This window comes from Rhinopithecus bieti, unplaced genomic scaffold (genome assembly GCF_001698545.2).
Source record: "Rhinopithecus bieti isolate Rb0 unplaced genomic scaffold, ASM169854v2 scaffold_3043, whole genome shotgun sequence".
NCBI lineage: Eukaryota > Metazoa > Chordata > Mammalia > Primates > Cercopithecidae > Rhinopithecus > Rhinopithecus bieti.
In genome coordinates, this window is record NW_016804580.1 from 1,397,524 (window position 1) to 1,425,151 (window position 27,628).

The window sequence follows — 27,628 nt, forward strand, 5'->3', positions numbered from 1 at the left end:
GATCTCCTGACCTCGTGATCCGCCCGTCTCGGCCTCCCAAAGTGCTGGGATTACAGGCTTGAGCCACCGTGCCCGGCCGACATCGTTTTTAAATGTTCACTGAGTTTGAGGTAAATCTATCATGTTGCTAAAGAAATTAAATATACTTTTTATAACTTAAAAGTCAGTAATGTGGGGAAAAATATTTGCAAATCATATATCTAATAAGACATTAAGATCCAGAATATATAAAGCCTACAATTCAACAACAACAACATAAAGAAAATTCCAAAATGGGCAAAGGACTTGAAAAGGCACTCCTCTGTATTGAAGAATACAAACGACTAACAGGCACATGAAAAGATGCTCAACAACCGGGCACAGTGTCTCACACCTGTAATCCCAGCACTTTGGGAGGCCAAGGTGGGTGGATCACCTGAGGTCAGGAGTTCGAGACCAGCCTGGCCAACATGGTGAAACCCCATCTCTACTAAAAATACAAAAAATTAGCCGGGCGTGATGGCAGGCACCTGTAATCCCAGCTGCTCGGGAGACTGAGGCAGGAGAATTGCTTGAACCCAGAAGGCAGAGGTTGCAGTGAACCAAGATCACACCATTGCACTCTAGGCTAGGCAAGAAGAGTGAAACTCCATCTCAAAAAAAAAAGAAAAAGAAAGAAAAAGAAAAGATGTTCAACATCTTTAGTTATTAAGAAAATGCAAATCAAAACCACAATGGGATAGATTTCATATCCATCAGAACGGCTATGATTTTTTAAAAATGGAATAACAAGTGGAGAATATGGAGATGGAGGCAACAGAGTGCTCATGCAATGGGAAATTGAATGGGAAATTGTGCCGCTGCCGTGGAAAACAGTCTGGTGGTTCCTCAAGAGTTAAAAAGAATTATTTTATGATCCAGCAATTCCACTGCTAGGTGTATACCCCAAAACTTAAAAAGTAAGGACTCAAACAATACTTATATACCAATATCCAAAGCAGCACTATTCACAATGGTCAACAGGTAACTGATACAACTCAAGTGTCTATCAACAGATGAATGCATACACAAAATTGTACAGATATATAATGGAATATTACTGAACCACAAAAAGAATTGAGATATTGATACAGGCTACAAAATAAATGAATCTTGAAAGCATTATTCTAAGCGAAATAAGCCAGACACAAAAGGACAAATGTTGTATTATTCTACTTATGTGTGGTACACAAAGCAGACAAGTTCATAAAGACAAAGTAGAATCAAGGTTACCAGGGACTTGAGGGAAAGGGAATTCGGAGTTATTGTTTAGTAGGTACAGAGCTCCGTTTGAGATGATTAAAAGTTTTAGAAACGAACAAGGGTGATGGTAGGACAACACTGTGAATGTACTTAATGCCATTGAACTATACACTTAAAAATAGTTTAAATGATACATTTCATGTTGTGTTTTACCACAATAAAAAATAATTCCGTTATGAACCTTATCTAGAAATCAGTCAAAACTGAAGTTCAATATTATTCCTTTTGTGCTGCTTGTTTTATTATTTAATGTATAGATCCAAGGAAGTCAGTAGATCTAACCAGAACAATGGCAACATAGCATGGTCAAAAGGTCAGGTAGGTAGACCTAGGTTAGAATACTGGCTCTACCACTAACTAGTTTATTACATACTTTAAAAAGGACCTGAATTTAAAAGATCCCTAATAAACACTAGAGTTAGCTGCTGTTATTAGTCTTTATTATTATATTAAAAACCACCTGGAAAGGAGCAATGCATTTTATTACAGGTAAATTTTAAACTTTAGTACACCAAATAAGTGAACACTGGAAGGCAAACAAGTGTGGAAAAATATGTGTATCAATATGATTAAGAGTCTATCCCTAATATGCAGACTTCCACCCAAAAGATGAGAACAGAGAGGTACAGGGAGCTAGGAAAGTTGCTCTGGATCACAGGGTGGGCCAGGGAAGGCCAACACACGAACTAAGACATGAAATGTGAAATGAAGCTGGAGTGAAAAAGTCTGGGGTTAGGGAGCACTCTGGATGAGGCAACAGCAAAAGCAAAGGCCAGAACTTCGAAGAACTTTGAGGATTTGAGGAGTAGAGAGAAAGAAAACCAATGAGCCTCGACAAGAGAGGCTGAGGAAAGAATTCAGGGAATAATTTAATTAGAATTTCAGCTTTGGATGTTGACGGTGAAGCGGGATGCTGAAGGAGAGTGGCAGATAAAATTGAAGAGGAGACAGAAGCTAGCACTCACAAGCCTGTTAAGAAGATGGGACTGTGATTCCAACCTCAAAGGGAACCATTTAAGCAGCGAAGTAAAATGATCTGGTTTACTCTGCAATGATCATTCTGCCTGCTAGAAGGAAAACAGATGGATTAGGGAGGCAGAATGGAAGTAAGGAGAGAAGCTGGGAAGCTAGGTTAATAATTTAAATTAGAGAACATAATAGCTTAGATTCACAACAGTAGCACTGGCAATCGAAAAATGTGTACAAATTCACATTGCACTGGCTAATAGGACAGAAGATATTGTAGTCTTTCATTAATCCCCAAACAGTAACTTAAAATTACACAATTTCCCCTAACAAATTAGCAAGGATTAAAAATTGATAATACAAAATCTCTGAAAAGCAATTTGCTATCCTCTCTCTCAAAAGTCTGAAAATTCTCGTAGTTTTCACTTAGTAACTAGCACACAGTTAAGTCTTACTGTTGAATTAATTCATTCCAACAGTTAGGAAACATGCTTAAAGAGAAAATCGGCATTATACTCAAGAATGTAACTGTAGCACATTGTACTTGCAAAAAATTGAAGAATTATCTAAATATTCCACACTTCAGGAGTGGTTGAATTACAGCTTAGGATAAAGTACTAAGCAATTCATTAAGGAGTTTCAAGATGTGGGAAAACACGGACAGTATATCACTTTAGACAATTAACAAAGAGTAAATAGTACTAGAGCTTTGTTTCGATGCTGTTAAGTTTTAATATGAGAAATAAAGATAGCCAGCAAATAAGTACTAAAAACTTGATCATTAACCTAGTCTAGAATTGAAACTCAATAAATCTGCTCAAAACAGTTATATACTAAACCCATTAAATATTGTCTGTATCTTACAGTTAGTCTCTTGTTAGCCTTGGTTCTAAATAAGGAAGCAGGGGAGTTTCAGTTTGGTGGTTGTCTTAGTAATTTAAGAATAAACATGCACCTTCAAAGCCTGTTTGTCACTCTATATCCCCAGCTCCTAGCACAAAATCTGGCACAGAATAGGAGCTCAATAAATAATTTTGAGGGACTATCACCAAAAGTAAACCTTTCAGTTCCAACTCCGCACGAAAGAAATCAAAAACCTCAAAATTAAAGACGTGCATAAAAAGTAATAGTTTGCTTGATAATATCTCGTGATGTCGTTTTAAAGTAATAGTGATAACAATGTATAATATTTGGAGTGGCTACAATGTATCAGGCACTAACAAGCACTTGACAGACTAATCCTTATAATCATCATTCTCTTTTAAAACCAGGACACAGGTTCATCACTGTTCACGAACTAGCCCAACGTCACACTGCCACCAAGCTGGAACTCAGTTCTTTGGCATCTAAACGCAGAACTATAGAAGACACGTTTCTTTCCAACGATCAGACTTGCAAGTTCTCCAAGCTTCCTCTACCGTCCTATTTAGCATTCGCAAACTTCTACCTTTAATTGCAGCTATTACCCCTTCCAAGATCCATCTCTCCCTCCCTCCCAGCTGAGAAGTCCCCCAGGATGACGGACCGAGTCTCCATGCTTCTCGGTGGCTGCACACTTAGAATGGGGCCTTGGCACCAGGCGGGGAGCTCGCCCCTTTGATACCCTTTGAGTTTGATTTACTGCCTTGCGAATCCCAACTCCCAACTGAGCCCTTGGAGGCGCCGTGTGCGGCCCCTCGGACCAGACTCGGCGCCAGAAGGGAGTCAGCGTCTGGAGGGGTGAACAGGGCGGCGCGCAGGAGCGGTTTCCAAGACAACGGAAGGCCGCCCCACATGTCCGCCCCACAGCGTCAGCCCCTAGCGTCTCGCCGCTCCGCCCCTTCCCGGCGCCGGTGCTCCGACCAGTCCCCATGAGCGAATATAGAGAGGGGTGCTCGATGGGCTCTCACCTCTCAGCGCGTGGTGCATGCCGCCCACGCCGCTGTACAGCTCCAGCACCCGCAGGGGTTCCATCCCTGCGCCTCAGCCGCTGCAGCCCCGGAGCTAGGCCTGCCGGTCCGTCGCTCCTCCTCCCTCCATCGCGCCGCTCCCTCAGCCTCTGGTTCCACAGCGTTTCAGTTCCCCCTTCTCCTGCAGCTCCAGGCTGAGGGCTTCAGAGGGCCGCGCGGCCTGGGGGTTGGCAGGGGTCGAGAGGGGAACAAAGAACGGAAAACAATAAGGCTTCCCGAATGAATGGCAGCCACTCTGTAGCCTGATTTACGCTCCATTTCCTTCTTTGGTGTCAGGGGCCTTGAGTGGAAAAGAAATCCAGAGTTCAGTAAAGGGAAGAAAACTGCCTTGGTTTCTAAGTGAATTAACACTGTTTAGAAGCCAGAAAAAAATCATTTTTCAGGCAAGCTGCTTTTCTGTCACTTAGAAGCCTGAACATTCAAACATTATTTCCACAGTGTGCCTTGTGTCCTGCCTGCCCTGGGTCAATAGAGATAAATCAGACCAGCCTCTCTCCTAGAGAAGGTTCCAGAATTACAAGTAAGGACACAGGTCCACTAGCAGCAGAGAAAAACCTGTGTGCGTGCCAATAATACAAAGGATGTTTGTTGTGTCTATCAGTGGAGTTAATGATGTTTTAGCTTGGAAATTACACCTACATAGAATACACAGTGAATATCATGTAGGATTATTTATGGGTCTTTAAGTGCTAGGGCCTTGATTCCTCAAGATGGTCCAGTAACCAGTTGTTAGGAGGCTCATGTTGATGAAAAAAGACAAACTCTGTAAAACGTTTGAAGAGGTTTATTCTGAGCCCAAGGTGAGGATGGTGACCCATGACACAACTCCAGAGGGTCCTGAGAACATGTGCCCAAGGTGGTTGGGCTACAGCTTGGGTTTATATGGTTTTAGGGAGACATAATGACGTTAATCAGTATATGCAAGGTGTACTTAGTTTGTTCCATAAAGATGGGACAACTCAAAAAGGGGAAGGATTCCAGGTCACAGGTGGATTTGAAGATTTTCTAACTGGCGATTGATTGAAAGAGTTAAGTTGTGACCTAAAGACCTGGAATCAACAGAAAGGAATGTGTCTGGATTAAGATAAGGTGGAGACCAAGGTTCTTATTATGTAGATGAAGTCTCATAGGTAACAGGCTTCAGAGAGAATAATTGGCAAATGCCTCTTATCACATGTAAAAAGATGCCAGACTCTTAGTTAAATCTCTTGGATCAGGAAAAGACCTGGAAAGGGAAAGGGAGTCTCTATAGAATGTAGATTTTCCCCACAAGAGATGGCTGTGCAGGGCCATTTCAAAATATGTCAAATAAATTTATTTTAGGGTAAAATGCTTTGATTTAGGGCCTGCTATCTTTCATGTGGTGCTTTACTAGAGTCAGGTTGGAATTTTGGTATCTTATTGCTAAGAAGAGTCTGTTTTGTCAGTATGAAGATCTCTTGTTTTAATATTAATGCTGATCAGTTGTGCCTGAACTCCAAAGAGAGGAGAGTATAATGAGGCATGTCATTCTTCCCCTTCCCATCATGGCCTGAACTAGTTTTTCAGGATTCTTTGGAATCCGCCTGATGGAGGCATTCACTCAGTCAGTTGGGGGGAGCTTAGAAATTGTGGGGGGGGGGGTGCTTACAGCCAATTATAAATGAAAATAATGTACCCATATGGAGGATAGAAAATGTTCCCATTGTGAAGTGTTCTTCAGTTTGTTCCCAACACTGCCACAGGTTTTCGTCAGGGAGAACTTGGGGGTACCACTTGTAATAACAATAACCCATATGTTAGAAAAGTTGCATGCCTGCTAATGTGATGCTGTTAACAAATAAAAGTATAACCACTGCATCCGAATTATAGAATTCACTGGTTCATTTTGATGTTGTCTGTGAAATTAACTTTTTTAATTGTAAATGTGCATTGGCCATGTGCTTTACTTTTTGTTAGTCACTTTCAGATAACAAGAGGGGTATGGTAGAAAGATACCAGATAACTCAGCTTTAGCCCTGGCATTGCCAGTTAACTGATTGTGTCACTTTGAGATGACCCTGGTTTCCTCATCTTTAAGATAAAGGAGAAGGGAACAGAAAGAGATGAATTGCTGAGGGTGTTTTAGTTCCAAGAAATGAATTCATGGCTGAATTCAAATTTGAAAAAATGAGACCTGATTTGGCAACCCGTTAATTATTTATTCAATTTGAAAAATGTAGAAAGAAGACTCGTTATCTGCTTTAAGCAAATGTACTCTTAAATTAACTCAACTTATAGAAATCATGTACACACTGACATATGTATAATGCATGAAGCCCACTTTTCTAATATTTATTACATATAGGACCAGAAATAAATTTCAGTATATAAAATGTAAAGGGAGCTATATAGTCATAGTGACTTATATATAGCCGAAAACCAATATATTAAACAAATCTGGAATTTTCAGCATTCATGCTATAAATCAAACTAAATGTGACAAAAGACCTTACCTGTAGGGGAGAGACAGTACAGAAACATGTGGCAGAGTTAATGAAAAATACTAACCTCCTCAGAGGAAGGAGCCTCGAGCCCCTTCCCCACACAGGCTGATTACAAACTGTTTACTCTGATACTTAAGGATCTTCGCAGTGTAGCCCTGAACTTACTTTTCTTCCTTTTTTCTCTTCTTGAACTCTGCTATAAATGAAACTGCTTGGTGTTCCCCAAATATACACTTCACTTCACTTCTCTGCTTGTATTCTTTCCCTTCTCTAGAAATCTCCTAGACTTCTTCAAGATCTATACTTCAAGTGGAACCTTCCTTCTGGACTCCCAGCCTAAAATATCTGGACACATTACGACTCCTCAGTCTCCCTCGTCTTCTGGAATACAGATCACCCTTGTAGCTGTCGTTCAATCCTTCCAGTTCTTCTAGCCCAATTTTCACCTCATATGTGCCACGTCTTTATGTATTATTTCCTCTCTAAAGCTTATCTCATGTGATAATTATTTCAAGAATGAAAACTCTCTCTATAATCATAATCTACAACTATCTCCATGGAAGCATCTGTAGATATTAGGCCCCCTGGGATTATGTATGCAAATGTCTTCCAATCACTGGCACAAATTACGTGATTTGGTGGAAGAGTGGGAGGGCTGGTGGAAGTGGTACAATAGGGAGTAGTGGAGGAGAAAAGTGGGGTGAGCAGAATGAAAGTATATATTGATTACTTTTTCCCAAAGCAAATCCTGAAGGCTCATAAAAGAGAAGAAAAGTTCTCTAGCCCCATAGTTTCCCATGAATTCATCCTCAATGATATGTACAATACTATTGATATTTTAATTACAGAAACTAGACATACTTTTAAAAAAGCAAACAAATATCAAAACTTGAATGTTAGTATATTTAGTACATTTTCTCTAAAAGCAGAAAATGCATTTCTTTAAAAAAAAACACATTAATGAACACCTGGAAAATAAAGGCACATATAAAGCATATCAGAAATAATTAAGGGGCATGTCACAATACTAAGGATTGTATTTAAAGAGTAATAGCACACACTCAATTATTAAAGACACTGGGCTTGGAATCTAATGACATTTTTATCTTCTTCCCCTATGCATTCTTTCACTGATCATTAATATCTAATAAAATGGAATAAAGTTTTCCAAGTGCTGAAAATGCTTTTTCCAATCATCTTTGAATTTCCATGATCCAGGCCACTCTATTTCTCAGTGAAACATGATGTGGATTCCTACACAGGCTCACTTACAGGCTGAGGACACCCTGCTTATGCCAATTTCGGTCATGAATAAGTTGCATTCTGGTTTTATAATGAAAAATAATGGTCTTTATGAATTGCATGGAAAATGAAAAAGTCATACGAGAAGAAAATGACAGTAAGAAATGTCCTCAAGAGAGTACATTTTACAAATTTGAATTGGAAAGGCCCACAGAGCTCATTTACCACTTCTGAGCTCCCACTTATTTAAGAATGCCTTCTACTATTTTCCTGATCCGTGGGCAATAAGCCTGAGCTTGCAAACTGCTAATGAAATGTTTCACGGTGAAGAGCTGGAATTATTAGAAAATTCTTCCTTATAGTCTCCTAAATTCCAGTTTATTTTAGATTTGCCTTCTGCACTGATTTTAAAGAATTCTTCCTATTCTGCCTGGGCACTGTGGCTCATGTCTGTAATCCCAGCACTTTGGGAGGCAGAGGCAGGTGGATCACCTGAGGTCGGGAGTTCAAGACCAGCTTGGCCAACATGGCGTAACCCATCTCTACTAAAAGCATAAAAATTAGTCAGTTGTGGACTGGGCGAGGTGGCTCACACCTGTAATCCCCGCACTTTGGGAGGCCAAGGCAGGTGGATCACCTGACATCAGGAGTTCAAGACCAGCCTAACCAACATGGTGAAACCCTGTCTCTACTAAAAATACAAAAATTAGCCACGCATGGTGGTGCATGCCTGTAATCCCCACTACTCGGGAGGCTGAGGCAGGGGAATCACTGACCCCAGGAGGCAGAGGTTGCAGTGAGCCAAAATTGCGCCATTACACTCCAACCTGGGCAACAACAGTGAAACTCCATCTCAAAAGAAAAAGAAAAAAAAAGATTTTTTCCTCTTCTGTGTTGATTTGCTTTGTGGTTAAGAATGCAAGCTTGAGAGCCACAGTGTAGACAGGAAGCACACGTCTGCTGCTGCTGCTCCCTAGCTAGGTGACGTGGAGAAAGTCACTACATCCTTTTGAGCCCAAGTGCACCTCTAAAATGTATAAATAATAGGACATGCAATTGCTATGAAGAGTAAAAGCACTTAGCCCAGTGCCTAGCATAACACAAATAAATGTATGTTAAATAAAGAGTGTCTATACAATGACATCCTCTAAGTGATGCATTCTCAGTCCTGTCGGCTATGAACTATCACATGGCATGATTCAGATCCCTCGCATCGGTCACAGTCTAGCTTGGTGATACCCATTTTAGGAGCCAATACTGCCTGAAACAAACTGAATATAGTCGGATCAGCATATGGTAGAGCGTACCAGATGGCTGCAGACATTTAAGGGCTCTAGGGCTGCTTTGGACCCTTTAGGAAGTGTTCAGTGGTCCTCTGCTTAGACCATCGTGGAGTAGAGACTGAAAGTCTGGAAGCTGCCTCAGCCCTGACTGAGGAGGTGCTGGGCATGGAAATAAGGAAGTCAGAGAATAGACAGTAGAATTCTTAGTAAAATAGATACCGCTTAACTCTTAACTCCCAGAAGAAACAGGATAGCTGTGAAGGCCAGAGATACAGCTCTGACAATCTTCAGGGAAAATTTTTCCAGTGACCTTAACCAGGATGCATGAATTGGGAAGATCTGGGGTAGAGAGGAGGGGGACGTATTAATAGCAGCGAGTCATGTGTTGACTCTTTCATACACTAGGCACTGAGGAGATCTGCAATTAAAAAAAATTTTAAAAGCAGCTGGAGCGGTGGATCATGCCTGTAATCCCAGCACTTTGGGAGGCCTGGGTGACAGAGCGAGACTCCATCTCAGAACACAAACAAGCAAACAAACAAACAAAAAACTTGCAAAGTGTATAACTCTGTAATCTGTTTCAGACCATAAAATGGCCAATAGTAAAAAACGCAATTGAATACTTTCATTTCCTAAGCATAGGGCATTTTTCCTAATTTAATTGATTCTCACTATCCAAGAGGATAACCAGTAGCCACATTTGGTAAATTAAGTTTAAATTAATTTAATTAATGTTAAAATTGAGTTAATTATACCAGGCACATACCAAGTGCTCCGTATCGCTCAGCACAGATGCAGAATATTTCCATCATCACAGAAAGTTATATCAGGCAGAGCTGCTCTGTAGTGATAGTGCCTATTAGTTACAGCCTTTATTAATAGCCCATCAATAAATGACCAGTGTTGGAATATGTGCATCAATTATTGTATACTGAGCACGAATTTTAAATAAATGTCCCCCCCAAATATGGAGCAAAACGAACTCAAAGCAAACCTTGCAGCTAAACATTCTTTCTCTTTCTCTATTATCCAGTCACCTTACTGATAAACTGTCATGGAGGAAAAGAACAGGAACAGCGGATGTGTTCTGTCAGTGGCTGTGATAAACTTTCAAGAGAAAAAGAACAGATGGAAAATGAACTTCATGATGTCTTTAAGGAGCTTTTTTTTTTTGAGACAGAGTCTCACTCTGTCACCCAGCCTAGAGTGCAATGGTGCCCTGCAAGCTCTGCCTTCCAGGTTCAAGTGATTCTCCTGCCTCAGCCTCCCGAGTAGCTGGGATTACAGGTGTGCACCACCATGCCCAGCCTTTATACTTTTAGCAGAGATGGGGTTTCACCATGTTGGCCAGGCTGGTCTCAAACTCCTGACCTCAAGTGACCCACTCACCATGGCCTCCCAAAGTGCTGGGTTATAGGCATGAGCCACCACGCCCAACCAGAAGTGGTACTTTTCGGTTATAAAGTATATTCTAGTGACTTCTGACTGTGAATAATGTTATCTTAGACTTACCTCAGAAGGAATAAAAAGAAAACATGTTTTTAAAAATTAGGATCATGAAGAAATTTAATTATACATTTTCTGCCGAATAAAATAGAAACCATGCAGTTTGCCTCATACTTTGCCATTTCAAAGTACTCATAGATTTTTAACATGGATTTTCCTCTTGGAGGCTCTTTCTGAAATTCCCAATTTAAAAATATTTTGCAGCAAATTTAAAAGATGATGTTTCAAAGTAAATATAGTGGGATCCATTCTTTAAAACTGCTTTCTTAACTTCACAGAAAGTTGGAACTAGAAAGTATCTTAAGGACTATTTGATACACTGTTTTCCAAACTATTTTTAGAAATAAAGCCTTTTGTTCAAACAAAATCTCCTCTGGAATGGGGAGCAAAGAGAGAGAGGTAGAGCAAGAGCTACACTATAACTTAGTATAAAAGATACTAAGTAGGCTCAGTCGGTCCTGCCTGTTGCCCCCCAACACCCAGAGGCAAGGCCAGGGATCTAAACCAAAGCAATTCCAGGAGCCACAATATGTCACTTCCTGAGAACAGGCTGACCTGAGGACTGAGGGCAACTGCAGAGATCTATGAAGAAAACTTGATCTGATATGGCAAGGCATGTTATAAAAGCCAGACAAAAATGTTAACATAACTGCACAAAATAGAGACTGTCTCACAAACTAACATTTATAACAGATCCCCTGCCCAATCACTCCTGAAAAGACAGCTTAATACAGTACAAAGAATATGGTCCTTAGAACTAGATGGATTACCATGGATCCTGCCTCAAATACTCCCTTTCTTCACATATTTGATAACAAGGTAACCATGTGTGTGTGTGTGTGTGTGTATATATATATCACGTGTATATAATTGTACACATATCAATTATATATGTGTACATTTCTATATATATCATTTATATGTGTACATATCTATATATACAATGTGTGTATATAGACAATGTACATATGTACATTTCAATATATATACAATGTATATGTGGTATACATGCATATATATCATATATACATATGTATCATATGCATATATATCTGTGTAAATATATACTGATATATATACACATATATACATTGTGTATATATTGAAATGTACATATATACATTGTCTACATACACACATTTTGTGTGTGTGTGTGTATATATATCTCAATAATGTGCCTAGAACAATAAAGACTGGTTTCCTTTCACTTTCTGAACAACTTTGTCATAATATATAACCCATTTCTTCCAACAATAGAGAGAATCATTTTCCTAGTGTGTTTTCATAAAGGGTATATGCCCAAGAGATTAATTCACATATTAAAATATGCAAAAACTAAGCAGAGATGTCTTTCCTTATTGTTTTCTATTATAGCTTTCAATCTTTTCAGGTGGAAAAACACGACCCATGTTGAAAATACAGGAGACAGAATTTAGTACCTTGGAGAGCTGTTAGTACTTTGCTCCTTTTCTCTTGTAATTTATCTGAACATTTACAACTGCTCAAGGTAACCAAAGAACACAAATCAGACCCAGTCACACCAGGAAATGGAAAACACACACACACACACAGGCACACATCCCTTCATAGTCTTTTTTCTGCATTGCTACATCATCAGAACTGATAAACTAAAACCCAGAGAAAATTCAAAGACAGAGACTTTTTTTAATTTTACCCTACTTAGGTACTAGTTTAGGTAAACAACAGTATCACTTAGAATTGTTCTCATGTGATTTAATAATGACAAATATAACTAAAATGTAATAACACTTTCATAGTACTGCCATGACTGTATCTATTCACTCTGTAAGAAAAAAAAACTTCGTATTACTTAAAATTATTAAAAAGTTTCTTATCAGTTTCAAAGTCACTTATGTAAGCATATTACAACATACAAGCACATTTTATATTTCAAATTTTCTCCTCTAGCTTCATGTTGTAGAGGCTATCAACCTTTACTTTAGAGAGTTAAACTTATTCCTGCAGATCAAGACTAAAATGTTTTATTTCCATCTAAGGTAATTACTGCTAAGTTAAAATATATAAATCCTCCAATGGGATTGGTGCTATGTTTAGTCACTCAGAGAATACTGGCTGACAAAAATAGACCACATTCCAAAAGACAGAAAAGTATGTTTGACTAATAGAAAATATCAATGACTTGTATGTTTCAAATAACTTTATAAATATTTAAAATGTTTATTGACCCATTTTAGACCTACCAGCTTTTCTTTTTTAATATTCACTTTTTTACAAATAAAAAGTAGAAAACGTCACGTCATTTGCTCAAAGTCACATAAGTTAACATCCTGCAGGTTAACAGATTTATTTACAAATCACATGACCATATTTTTAAAAGAAGGGAATTTAGATGATAACACTAGTTTTTTGAGGAAAAAATAGGCTGGAAGTCATCAAATAAAAATGAAAGGGGGTTAGTATATATTTTGAGGAAGAATTTCATATTAGGAGTTAGACAGGATTCTGGTTAGGAAAGAATGTCAGGAATCTGCGTGTTTTTTTTTTTTTTTTTCCTTTCATTTTAGGACCAAATCCTAGAATAGGATGAAAAAAGAATGCCAAAAACAGCATTATTTATATCTTTGTAGAGTTTACAGTTTTAAAATTGAAAAGCAGTTTTATCATATTACTAATTCCCTAGAGATATGAGGCATTACTATTTGGAAAATAAATTTTGATTATCACCTACAGTGAAAGGAACTTAATAAACAAACATTGGAAAAGTCCAAAGTACTGAAAGCTCAATGTAACTGCAAGAGTCTCTCTTCTGACCATTTTTTTTCTTTTTTGCTAATAGTAAAAAATACATGCAGTGATCTCAGCTCACTGCAACCTCCACCTCCTGGGTTCAAGTGATTCTCCTGCCTCAGCCTCCTGAGTAGCTGTGACTATAGGCATGCACCACCACACCTGGCTAATTTTTGCATTTTTGGTAGAGACGGGGTTTCATCATGTTGGCCAGACTGGCCTCGAACTCCTGACCTCAACTGATCTGCCTTTCTTGGCCTCCCAAAGTGCTGGGATTACAGGTGTGAGCCACCGTGCCCAACCATAGCTAGTATTTTGAGGTTTCTCCCCCATAGTCTTTGAACTAATTGTATTTTACCCAGATCAGAATCTTATTGCATATATGTTTTATACCTTGCTCTTTTTCACCTAATATGTTATCATTATCAGTTCTGTACTTCATTAAACACATCAAAGATATATTCCCTTTTAAATGCTGACTTTATTTTCTGAATTTTAAAATAATACATGCTAATTTCTAGGGGTAAAACAAATTACAAAATATACAAAATTAAAGGCACTTTCTTCTGTTAACCTTGATTCCATCCACCCCCCTTAAAAAAAAATTTTTTTTTAAGCTTGTTGAATGTCTTTTAATAAAGATGTTCATCTCCAAAACTATGAGAAGGCAGTCACAGACATTTTTGACAAGAGCTCACAGCTGTAACATATGTTTATGTGGGAGTTCTCATATTTAAAAATATTTATGCCTGAAGTGCAAAAAAATAATAATTTAAACAAAATACATAATACATTTTGTTTAATTTGTCTTAAGACTGATGTATTTTAATATACATGGGAATCTGGAATCATCTTACAACTGAGAAAAGTTAACAGTTAACTTCCTCTGAACATTACATTTTAAACACATTTTAGCTCCCAAAACAATATGTCAGGCCTCAGATAAGCACTCTTTCAAAATTCTACCCATGAGGAAAATACTAAATATGGACATTTCAAAAATAATTCACCTTTAAAGCTCTATTTTGTGATTAAACCAGGTACCATGAAAGTCATAATTACAACCCTTGGGTGTGTAAAGCATCTTCTCCTCGGCTGCCTCAGCTCCTACAGGATGATGGTCTGTAAAGTCAGGGCATCCGCAAAGTGATTTATTCCCCCTTTTACTTTTAATATGGTGCTAAAGATCACATTTTGGCCATTGCAGTGCAGGAGCTCGTGTCTACAATCCCAGTGTTTTGGAAAGCCAGAACAACAGGATCCCTTGAGGCCAGAAGTTAAAGACCAGGCTTTAAACAAAACAAAAAAATTTAATTAGCCAGGTGCGGCGGTACGTGCCTGTAGTCCCAGGTACTCGGCAGGCTGAGGCAGGAGGATCACTTGAGCCAAGGAGTTTGAGGCTGCAGTGAGCTATCATTGTACCACTGAACTCCAGCCTGGGTGACCAGTGAGACCTGTCTCTCAAAAAGAAAAAGAAAAAAAAAAGTTAGGATATTTTGCCTAAGGTACCTAAACACTACAAACATATTCCAAAGTGAAATCATACAGCAGTATAATGCAAATTTTTCAAAGGAAGGGGTGCAGAAATAGTTACATAATTCTTACAACCATATACTTATGTTGAAGGTATAAAAGAGTTGAAGATTCTTGAAGACAAAGAGAAGGTCTTTGGAGAAAGTTATCAGCATGCTACAGGGGCTGTCTGCTTCTCCCCTCAAGCCTGAGACAAGGAGATTCACAGAAACACCCAGGGAGTTTAAAACGTAACCCTATAACCTTTGAGTTTGGGAAGGCAAATTAATTCCCTTGGATAGATCTGAGCCATACAAGAAAGAAAGCTGTCTTAAGCCCTGTTCAAGGGGTCACCTGCAAGAAAAAAGGTGTCATGCAAAAAGGAACAAGGGGAATATCACTGAATGACTCCTAGGGGCTGTGGCTGCAGTCACAGAGAAGCAGAACACAAGTGCATGTCTGCATGTCAGGGAGCTTTGAGAAACAGAAAGAGAGGGAGAGACAAAGAGACAGAGACAGAAAGAGAGAGAGAGAGAGAGAGAGAGAGAGAGAGAGAGAGAGAGAGAGAACCCCAAAGAAGCACCTGCTAGAAAATGGGCCAGCTTTAAGCACATGCCAAACCTCAAGGTGTAAACACCAGATCACCAATAGCCCTTGTCAAGTAAGAGTGTTCTTATCTCCTGCACTTCTTTCCCTCTGTGAGCTCTAACCCTGCAGTGGCAAGAAACCTTAGTTTGCAAAATGAGGAAGGAGGAAGGGAGGCACCCAAGTAGGGAGAGTGAGAAACCCAGGACTTCCCTTTCCTAAAGCACAGTCAAGCCACGGGAGGGAGGACATTAACTCTCAGGCAAGATTGAAATTTGGAAAATTACATACATGTGAGCGTTGTAAATTACTATGATCACTTTTCTCATTAGAAGTGAGCAAAGAATGGTTTGGTTTTAATAAATGACTGGAAAAGTCATAGGAGCTGCATGAATTTTCATTTGTAAAATGATCATTTATCAACTGCTCTCTTTTCTTATTCCTTCCTGCCCTTGGTTTTTGGACACAGGTTCTTTATTCTCCTCTTTATGCCATAGATTAATAATATAATCAACATTTATTATTTACTCTAGGACAATCGATTATGTATTTTATATACATTTCTCATTTCATGCACATACAGCTATTATCACCTCCATTTTTTATATTTATATTTTATATCATGTACATTTAATATATATATATAATTTTATTTATCACCTCCATTTTTATATCAAGAAAATGAGGCTATTCAAGGAGCATTATTAGTACGCAGAGGAGCTGAGAAATTTAGCTTGGGCTACTTGACTCCACAGTCCCCACTTTTTTCCCTGAAAGAATGAATGAAATGGTGAAATGTATTTTCTCCGGTCAAAGGATACGAAATATCAAACTTGCCTTTTTTTTTTTTTTTTTTTTTTTGGTCTTCTTCTTCTTCTTTTTGAGACAGTCTCCCTGTGTCGCCCAGGCTGGAGTGCAGTGGTGCGATCTGGGCTCACTGCAAGCTCCCCTGGGTTCACGCCGTTCTCCTGCCTCAGCCTCCCAAGTAGCTGGGACTACAGGCGCCCGCTACCACGCCCGGCTAATTTTGTTTTTGTATTTTTTTAGTAGAGACGGGGTTTCACCATGTTAGCCAGGATGGTCTCGATCTCCTGTCTTCGTGATCTGCCCGCCTCAGCCTCCCAAAGTGCTGGGATAACAGGCGTGAGTCGCCACTCCCGGCTCTTTTTTTTTTTTTTTTTAAACAAACAGGGTCTTGCTCTGTCTTCCAGACTAGAGTGCAGTGGCATGATCACAGCTTATTGCTTACTGCAGCCTAGTCCTCCAGGGCTTACATGATCCTCCCACCTCAGCCTCCTGAGTGGCTGGTACTACAGGCATGCGACACCATGCCCAGCTAATTTTTTAAAATTTTTCATAGAGATGGGTTCTCGCTATGTTGCCCAGGCTGGTCTTGAATTTCTGGGGTTAGGTGATCCTCCCACTTTAGGCTCTTGAAGTGCTGAAATTATAGTCATGAGCCACCAGACTTGCTTTCTTTAATAAAACAGAGCTCTCAAAAAATGGATCTCCCCCATTTCATGAGAAAATTGAAACATTCCACTGAAGGAGAATTAACAGAAAAGTAAACATAGCTACTTTTTGTAATCAGAAAACTTGCTGATGTATGCTCTTATTCCAAACCCCTGGATGATGTCATTATGTCAACAATCCTTTAGGATTCCTCAACCCAGACGTAAAATAACAGTCACGGCACTAGCATATCCAAAAACGGTATTGCTTTATTTTTAAAAACTGTATTTCCATATTTTTTTGGAAAATCAATTGAATCAATTTTATTCTCACAACAATCCTGTGAGTAGATATTATTAAAACTATATATTTGTTGAGGAAACAGATTAAAAGCTTTAAACATGTGATTCATTTAAAATCAAATAGTGAATACATGATAGAGTCAGCACTAAAAAGGCAGATATATCAAAGAGAGACTGAAATAAGCAACTCATTTTTTGTATCAACTTCGAAACACCTATTTGCCACCAATGTTTACATTAATCATTCTTGATCTTTATACTTCACATTTCTTAGTAATCCAAGTGCTTCATAAATTATCTTACACATCCTGAATCTCTCGCCTCATTCAATGAGATAATTCATGGTGAGCAGGAATGCATATGGTTTTCAGATGTAGAAACTGGGATGTCCAGAGATGAACAAGTTGGCCATGGCAATGGGATACAAGAAACTTATAGGATTTTACAAACCTGATTTGAAGTTTTGTCCTAATATGGAAAGGTATGCCTTTTTTCACTAGTGAGATCATTCTGGAATTTTAGAACCATACCAATATATTTCACGGTAACCTAGTGATCTGGATTGCCCCTCTCTGAGAAAGCAAAGATTCTGCAAGCAATTAATCCTACAAATCAAATTCCTGGCTTTTACAATTTGCTTCTTTTTTGAAATCCAAAAGTTAACTCATTCTTTTCTATCTATTCTTCATTGCCTCATAAGTGAACACTCATTAATTTCCCCATTTTCCAACCCTATACTTTTCATATTCTACGTGGCCACAGACAGTAACAATTCACTAGCACAGTGGTTCTCAGAATCACCTGTAAGTCTTGTAAAAACACAAATTGCTGGACCCCATGAACTCCCCAAGTTTCAGATTCAGTTGGTGTAAAGTGGAGCCTAACAGTTGGAATTTCTAACAAATTCTCAGGTGATGTTGATGCTATAGGTCTGAGTAGCACATTTTGAAAATCACTTCACTAGTACATCCCCGATGTGTTGTCTTGATGGATCCTTCCAGAAAAGTGTTCAGATGCCAAGGCTCATGAATTGCACACATGGTACCAAATGCCTGGGCCTCACATTGAAGGCTTCCATATGGAGAAGAAAAGAAATATTTGTCATGACTCATTGCCTTTTTCAAGCTGTTTCAGCTACAAAATTAAAACCAGAAAAGGACTCAATTGAAAGCAAAATAAAAACAGCTCAAGTAACACTGTCCAAATTTTGAGATTTATGGCATGATTTCTGGAATTAGGACAAAAGGTATACTAGTGATTCAGGTAAGTCCTGGGCTGACCACACTGTAAGCTGGCATTTCCAAGGCTCCCAGCAAACCCTGGAACCCAAGCCATGTTGCTCCTGCCCTACCCCAGAAGCCAGCTCAGGTCCTTGGCTTGTGGCTTGCTTTTTCTGTCAACAGTAAGTTCTTCCATATAGCTCTCCAAACACATTAGCAACTTATAACTGTTTTAATTAACTAATTTTTCTACAACTTCTCAGCTATTTTTAACACAGAAAAAAATGTCAATTGTCAAGAAATAAATGCTGTTGGGCCATCAAGCAGGTAGGCTGTAAATCTGAACCAAGAACCTAGCCAATGAATTTCCTTAGGATTTCTTCCTTTTGTAATAGCAACCCTCAGTGGAGATTTTAATTCCATTTTTCATATATTTGGGGAAAAAAATAAGGCATTTTATGTCATAGTATAAAATCTTCAGCATTCCATTTTAGTTATTAAATAATGACTAGTATTTGAAACAGCACTGTTACATTAAGTAAAAAACAATTGGGAAGCAATGTCAACTTAGACATTTCATAAGATATGTAATAAGATAATATTTCTGCTTAGAAAATAAGGTGTTAGATCTACCTTTAACATATCAATATATTGTAGGAAATACTGACCTTTTATTCTGATCACCACGATTCCATTAAATTTCAAAATGTGGGACAGCCAATGCATGATATACTAGTAAGTAATAAATCTATGTCATCCAAAGGGAGTTTTGCTGTCTGAGCCCAAAACAGAGAAAACAAAGCGTAATGGTAAGGTTACTGAACACCCAGATCTTGAAATAAGTCATTCTGTATGAGCATGAGTCACCAAAACTACTTCCTTAGTGATAAAATTTGCCTAAGTAACATCGATGCCTCCCTGTGCTAAGAAGGATATGGGCAGTGGGTTGGGTTTCAAACCCACTAGTCATAGTCATTTCCTTTACTTAATTGCTAACTGTCCTTCCCAGCTGCAGTTTGGGGCCTGTGTTTTAGGTAGTAACCCAGCAACTAGTTATTATGCTATATTTTATCAAGGAGAACAGAACAGTAAACTTCGCATTTCCATGGATTTCAGAGTAAAAGTCAATGTTATTTCACCAAGGCCCTCTGACTTAAGGGAGTTATTGTGAAACTATTCAACTAGGTCTCAATGTGGCTACATCATTATGCAAGACTTAAAGGCAAAACGATTTATCAGAGAAAAGAGGAGCAGATTGGGAGCCCTCTGAGAGGAAGGGAGCGGTGGTATTCATTTCTGTGTCCTTAGCACCTAGCAGGGAGCCGGCTCACCTAAAAACTCAAAATACAGGCCCAGCAGTCACGGTGGCTCATGCCTGTAATCCCAGCACTTTGGGTAGGCCAAGGAGGGATCACCTGAGCTCGGGAGTTTGAGACTAGCCTGGGCAACACAGCAAAACCATGTCTCTACAAAATACAAAAAAAAAAAAATTATCTGGGCATGGTGGCATGTGCCTATAGTCCCAGCTACTCGAGAGGCTGAGGTAAGAGGATTGCCTGAGCTCAGGAGCTCCAGGCTACAGTGAGCTGTGACAGAGTCACTGTATCCTAGCCTGGGTGATATTGCAAGATCCTGTCTCAGAAAAAATATAAAATAAAAAGACTCAAAATACATCCACCAAATGGGATTTGCTTGTTCTTTTCAAAATAATCCAATCTATGAAGTAATTGTGCCACTGCTGAGTTAGGATTTCATCAGGCTTTGTTGTTATTGTTGTTGTTGTTGCTGTTGAGATGGAGTTTTGCTCTTGTTGCCCAGGCTAGAGAGCATTGGTGCAATCTCAGCTCACTGCAACCTCCGCCTTCTCATTTCAAGTGACTCTCTTGCCTCAGCCTCCTTAGTAACTGGGATTACAGGTGCCTGCCACCACGCCCGGCTAATTTTTGTATTTTTAGTAGAGACAGGGTTTCACCATGTTGGCCATGCTGGTCTCGAACACCTGACCTCATGATCCACTCACCTCAGCCTCCCAAAGTGCTAGGATTACAGGTGTGAGCCATTCATTAGACTTTTTAACGTATATATGCCTTCTTTTTCCCTTGTATTTACCATGGGACTGTGGTATTTGCTGCTGTTCCCCTTGCAGACATGCGAAGTACATTAAGCATGCTCTATTTTAAAATAAACCTGGTGTTGATGAGCACTACTTAGGAAAATCTGATATACAAAAGCAATGAGTTTAGTATTACACGAGAAAATTTAAAAACTGGATAGTGAGCACATATGTATTATCAGTAACGCTGTCTGGGTTTGGCCTTGAGAATCTTGGCTGCCTATAATTCCCTGAGCTTTCCTCTCATTTCCAAACACTCCCCCATAATTTTTGGATTGCACAGTAGTAGTACCATGAAGGAGTAAAATGTTAATAAATCTCCCTAAAAATCAAACTAATAGACAGTAAGTATAGAGAGAAGTTGTTTTTAACTGATATAAGTAACGTGTTCCAAAAATGTGGTTTTATTTCTTTTCTACTAGCAAATGGGGCAAAGCATTTTTTTTCACTTAATTGTATGCAAGATTCAAATGCCATAATTATCCATTCATTCGGGTGGGTTGAGTCAGAATTAAGAAATGAGATCTCCACAGAAAACCCCTAAAACTGTCTATGGACTTCTTGATGATTCATTAAGGGCACCATATTCTCTGAATCAAAATGGGTCCTGTTGCTGCATCACAACAGGAAAAAAAGTAGACCAAAGAGACAAACATCATGATAATAATGCCAAAGAGATTTGGGGACGTCTCCAGTGGTAGTACAAAATTACCATGGCATATAAAGTACCACAGTACAGGTGAGGTTTAGAGTGTGGAGACGAGCCAGAAGTCCTGTGTTCAGGTCTACCACTTCTTGGCTGGATAAACTTGAGCAAGTTACTTACCTTCTCTGTGCCTCAGTTTCTTCATATGTCAAACTGGGCTGTCATGAGGATTAAATAAGTTGACCCGTGGGCAGTACATAATGATTGCTTTCATATGTCATAGGCACTCAATATATGAAAGCAATCATTATGGTTACCATTAACCTTTCTCTCCAGGTCAGACTCCAGTTTTAGCAATGATATCAAAGTTTGCCTGGTGATTGTCGTTTTGGGTTCACTCAGGGACCTAGTATTAGTCAAGGACTAAGAAAGCCAGTCTAGAGTTGGCAAAAGAAAAACCCTGGCCTGGTGTGGTGGCTCACGCCTGTAACTACAAAATTTTGGGAGGCCGAGGTGGGTGGATTACTGGAGGTTAGGAGTTTGAGACTAGCCTGACCAACCTGGTGAAACCCTATCTTTACTAAAAATACAACATTAGCCAGGCATGGTGGTAGGCACTTGTAATCCCAGCTACTCAGGAGGCTGAGGCAGGAGAATCACTTGAACCTGGGAGGCAGAGGTTGGAGCCAAGATAGTGCCACTGCACTCCAGCCTGGGCAACAGAGTGAGACTCTGTCTTAAAAAAAAAGAAGAAAAAAGAAAAACCTGGATCAAACACATAAACATCTCTGCAGTGTGTTCTATCACACCTGTCTGAAGTTCTAGAGATGCCTTTTGAGTAAATTACAATATTGTATTGGAACAATTTCTCATAATTTATATTACAAAGAACATGTACTTAATCTATATTAAGTTTGAGTATCACAGAATTTTTTTGTCCATATGCCACATATCCATATGAGTCACATTAGAGAACATATTTCTAGTACTTAGTTAATTAGAAATACAAAACCTTATTCAGTGGTTTAGAAATCGTCACGGTAGAATTATGAAGAAGGCTGCCAAATCCTTTATTCTGCTACAATTAACTCTGAATCGTCTTTCTTTACTTATATCTCATTGCAATGTTAATGAATTTGCTTATCTTTTCATCCTTGCATATTGTCATTATGTCATTTTATGTTTCCTTCCATTTGCTACATGGCTTCATTTAGGGTTACTTTGTGTTATTTTTTTTTCTAGAATTTGTCTTTGATTTTCATTTCCAACCTCTGCAAATCATATTGATCTTTGTTACCATACACAAAAACCAAAGCTTGAGAGGTTTATTTTAAACTCTGAGTTGATCAAACATATTCACAATTAAATATAACATTTAATATACTGAAGAAAATCATTTCACTGGCTGAGTGAATGTGATATGCCAGAGTTGAAGCATCTCCCAATTGTCCATTTTTGGAAATATCAGTCAATTCGTTAATCAGTTTTGAAATATGTAAGATGGAGTTCCACTATATTTCGCAGATTTACAGGAAAGAGATTATCACTATATAGATGATCAATCATTCCCTTCCAATGTCACAGGTTACCATAAAGGCAAATAAAAAATTATATTAAAAATGTCTCTGTTCTTTAAAAGAAAATTAGTCAACTGATATGCACATCAGTGGTAGACTGGTTAAGGAAAATGTAGTACATATACACCATAGAATACAATGCAACCATGAAAAAGAACGACGTCTGCCGGGCACGGTGGCACACACCTGTAATCCCAGCACTTTGAGAGGCCGAGGTGGGTGGATCACCTGAGGTCAGGAGTTCAAGACCAGCCTGGCCAACATGATGAAACCCCATCACTACTAAAATACAAAAATTAGCCAGGCGTGGTGGCATGCACCTGTAATCCCAGCTACTTGGGAGGCTGAGGCAGGAGAATTGCTTGAACCTGGGAGGCAGAGGTTGCAGTGAGCCGAGATCACGCCACTGCACTCCAACCTGGGCGACAGTGAGACTCTGCCTCAAAAAAAAAAGAATAAAGAAAAAAAGACATCATGTCCTTTGCAGGAACATGGATGGAGCCAGAGACCATCATCCTTCGCAAACTAATGCAGGAACAGAAAAGCAAATACTGTATGTTGTCACTTATAAGTGGGAACTAAGATGAGAACACATGGACACAAAGAGGGTAACAACAGACACTGGGGCCTACTTGAGGGTGGAGGGTGGAAGAAGGGAGAGGGTAAGAAAAAATAACTATTGGACAATGGGCTTAGTACCTGAGTGATGAATTCATCCATATAACAAACCCACGTGACACAAATTTACCTATATAACAAACCTGCACATGTACCCCTGAACCTAAAATAAAAGTTAAAAAAGAAAATTGTGCTATTAAACAAAATTATTATTAGGTCCCTTACCTAAATATCTTGAGAAAAAAACTTCTACCACTTGGGAACTACATGACCTCCTCAAAGTAGACACAGTAAATTCCCCAAATGCCAATTGCATAACCTTTTTTTCTCTCTCTCTCTAAAAAAAGGAAAAACAGCATTATAGGCCACTGGGCAAATACCTGATAGTTTTCTTATGGTAGTCTCACTCAGCCAGTAACTAAACTGGGATGATGTCATTTAGGGCTCTTTCAAATGACATGAGGTTTTTATAACTGGATTGATGATTTTTTTTGTTTGTTTGTGGTTGTTACTGTTTTTTGATCAAGTGAACTAATACTGAAAATCTGGCTTTAGTTCTTTGTCCAACATCAGCTGGAATTTATTTTTGCACTAGATTTCTCCTCCATATGTTAATTAAACTCTTGTGTTTTCCCTACATACTTACCCCTTCTCTTTCCTCTGTCATAGACCGTGAATTAGACTTTGACGAAGTTAAAATTACTTAGAATCTACAGGGAATTGTTACCTGTGTTTTCCCCCTCACATGTTCAAAGATATCTCCCAGAAAGTGTCTTTATGGTTTTTCTTTCCCTTCTAATGTTGTAAACACTGTTTTAGGGAATCGTGATGAAGTTCTTGATTTTATACTAACTGTGGGAACAAGACTAATTCACTCATAGCAGCTAAATGACAATATAAGACCATCTTCTTTAATTCTTTAAGTGAACAGATTAAAATTGCTTAGAAATGCTGCAGACCCTGGGCCATGGTCTGATAGCGGTCGGTGAGCATTAGATTCTCGCAGGAGCGTGAACCCCATTGTGTACTGTGCATACAAGGGATCTAGGTTGTGTGCTCTTTATGAGAATGTAAGGCCTGATGATCTCTCATTGCCTCCCATCATCCCCAGATGGGACCATATAATTGCAGGAAATTATATGGAAATCAGGGCTTCTACTGATTTTACATTATGGTGAGCTGTAGAATTATTTCATTATATATTACAATGTAATAACAATAGAAATAAAGTGCACAATAAATGTAATGTACTTGAATCATCCCAAAACCATCACCCCGACACCTGGTCCATGGAAAAATTGTCTTCCATGGAATCCGTCCCTGGTGCCAAAAAAGCTGGGGACCACTGCTGGATAATGTAAAACCATGCTGTCCAGTTATAGCTCACCTTCATGAGACTATAATTTATATAGAAGAGAGAAGGGAAGATATTTCCAGGTTAAGGGACCTGAATTAACTGTCTTTCAACTCAAATGAACTTTCCAACTAATTATTCCTGTCTGGAATGCATCTATGCTTTCCTTTTTTTTTTTTTTTTTTTAGACGTGCAGCCTTGTTCTGTTGCCAGACTGGAGTACAGTGGCACAATCTCGGCTCACTGCAACCTCCGCCTCCCGGGTTCAAGCGATTCTCCTGCCTCAGCCTCCCAAGTAGCTGGAACTATAGGGAGAGACCACCACGCCCAGCTAATTTTTGTATTTTTAGTAGAGACAGGGTTTCACCATGTTGGCCAAGATGGTCTCAATTTCTTGACCTCGCAATCCACCCGCCTTGGCCTCCCAAAGTGCTGGGATTACAGGTGTGGGCCACCACGTCAGGTCGCATTTATTCTTTTAATTACCCTGTTCACAAAAGTCAGAGCCCACTCGATTTTGCTTATCCCCTCGCCCTTAAACATCACAATTGCTAAAATCATCTCCGCGTCAGGCTCCCTTTACCATTCACTTGATCTACCTCAAGCAGATCTCAAATCAGCCTCATTCCCCACTCCTAAAATACAGCTACAAGCATGTCTTTCTCCCAGTTGAAATTCACAGTGCATTCCCACTGCCCACCACATTAATTATCAACTCCTCTTCCTGGCATTTACCCGTCCAACGCATGGTCCCACGTTCACTTTCAGTTCCCTTTCTCCACTCCATAATCCAGCAACCCTGGGATTATTCCTGTTACCTAAATGTCCTCAGCACTCTGCCACCCACACAGTTTTTGCTTATACTGTTTGGTCAGCACCAGAGCAACCTTTCTTTGCCATGAGAAGCTGTAGAAACCGTACTTACTCTTCAAATACTATCTTTTCTAATGACAATTTCTGTTCTCCCCTGAGTAGATATGATCATTTGTTTTCTCAACAATATTTAACTTATTTTTCGGTATAGTATTATAGTTTTAAAAAAAATTTAGATTTAGGGGTTACACGTGCAAGTTTGTTACATGCATATGTTGTGCGATACTGAGATTTGGGCTTCTAATGATCCCGCTGCCCAAATAGCGAACACAGTACTTGATAGGCAGTCTTTCAGTCCTTGCCTCCTCCCTTCCTTCCCACTTTGGGAATCCCTAGTGTTTATTGTTTCCCTCTTTGTCTCTGTGTATACCCAATGTTTAGCTCCCACTTAGAAGTGAGAACAAGCGGTATTTGGTTTTCTGTTTCTGCATTAATTTGCTTAGGTTTATGGTTTCTAGTTGTATCCATGTTGCTATAAAGGACATGATTTCATCCTTTTTTATGTTATGTAATATTCCACAATGTATATGCACCACGTTTTCTTTATCCAATCCACTGTTAATGGGCACCTGTGCTGATTCCATGTCTTTGTTATTGTGAATAGTGCTGCAATGATTATTTCTCCATCTAAACTCTTCAGCATTTAATCCTATCTGTGCAACAGCACTCACTTACCACATTCTGCTATGTATTCCAACTCTCTATCTGCTTTCTAATCCTTATACAAGGCTATGAGATCCCTAGAGGCATAAAAAGTATCTTACTTACTGAAATATACTAAGATACATTGCAGGCAGTGCAAAAAAATATGAATACATCTATCTGTTGAATGGAATACGAGGAAAGACCTGAGGGTGGGGGAAATGTACTATATTCATGGAATAAGAAGGAGCTTAGGGTTCTCCTGAAATTGCTGCCTGGGGGGAACAGTGGAAAATGAGGATGGATATACATACTTAACATAGCTTCCAAAGGCTACCAGTTAACTATGATCCTCAACTTCCTCTGCAGCAAAATTTCTGTTTTCCTCACAGTCCTTATCACCACTTACAATTATTTTGTTTGTTTCTTTACGAGTATTGTCTCTCTGCATCATATACATTTACATACTCAACACTACATTCCAAGAGGCTTTGGGCCATACCTGCTTTCATCCCTTCCCCAGTGTCTACCAGACTGCCTGGCACATGGCAAATATTCAATAAATACGTTTGGAGTAAATGAATAAAAGTTGTGTATCATGCTACCTTGTGAAGATTAAATGTAGTCATGTCTAAAGTGACTAGCACAATGCTTAAACATAATAAGCACCAGTAAATATTAGCCCCACACACTATTTCTTCCTTCTATGAACTACCCATGTATTAATGCATATATTCAACAGACATGCCTGGCGTTTCTTAGCCAATGGTGAACAAAAGAAAGAAAAATTCCTGTCTGCCTTTATGGAGATTACATTATAGTGAGGAGATGAGCAATTCCCACCAAGAAGTTTAAAGAAGGAAGTTTTTGGCCAACTGTGGGGGCTCATGCATGTAATCCCAGCATTTTGGAGGCCAATGCTGGAGGATTGCTTGAGCCCAGGACTTCAAGACCAGCTTGGGCAACACAGCAAGATCCTGGCTCTACAAAAAATAAAAAGTTAGCTGGGCATAGGTGGCACACAAGTGTAATCCCAGTTTCTTGGGAGGCTGAGGCAGTAGGAATGCTTGAGCTCAGGAGTTAAGAGGCTGCAGTGAGCTATGATTGCGCCACTCCAGACTAGGCAACAGAGCAAGCTTTTGTCTCTAAATATATATATAAATATATAATATATAAATATATATTTTTTAAAGAAAAAGGGGTGATGGCTTGAAGATAGATGTATTGGTGGGAGAAAAAAAGGATGGAGGAATGGAAGCCAATTGCAGTATTG

At 39.1% G+C, this 27,628-nt stretch overlaps 1 protein-coding gene across 1 annotated transcript in view; it reads right to left on the reverse strand.

Annotated features, from left to right (window-relative positions):
- The window catches only part of TRDMT1 (tRNA aspartic acid methyltransferase 1), an 80,345-nt gene extending 60,445 nt beyond the window's left edge, over nt 1-19,900 (reverse strand). The window contains exons 1-2 of the mRNA XM_017869191.1: nt 19,201-19,900; nt 4,137-4,356 (exon numbers count right to left, since the gene is read on the reverse strand). Coding sequence (XP_017724680.1) covers nt 4,137-4,200 — 64 coding nt within the window. The 5' untranslated portion in view covers nt 4,201-4,356; nt 19,201-19,900. The remainder of the gene's footprint in view (nt 1-4,136; nt 4,357-19,200) is intronic.
- Nucleotides 19,901-27,628: the final 7,728 nt, after the last annotated feature.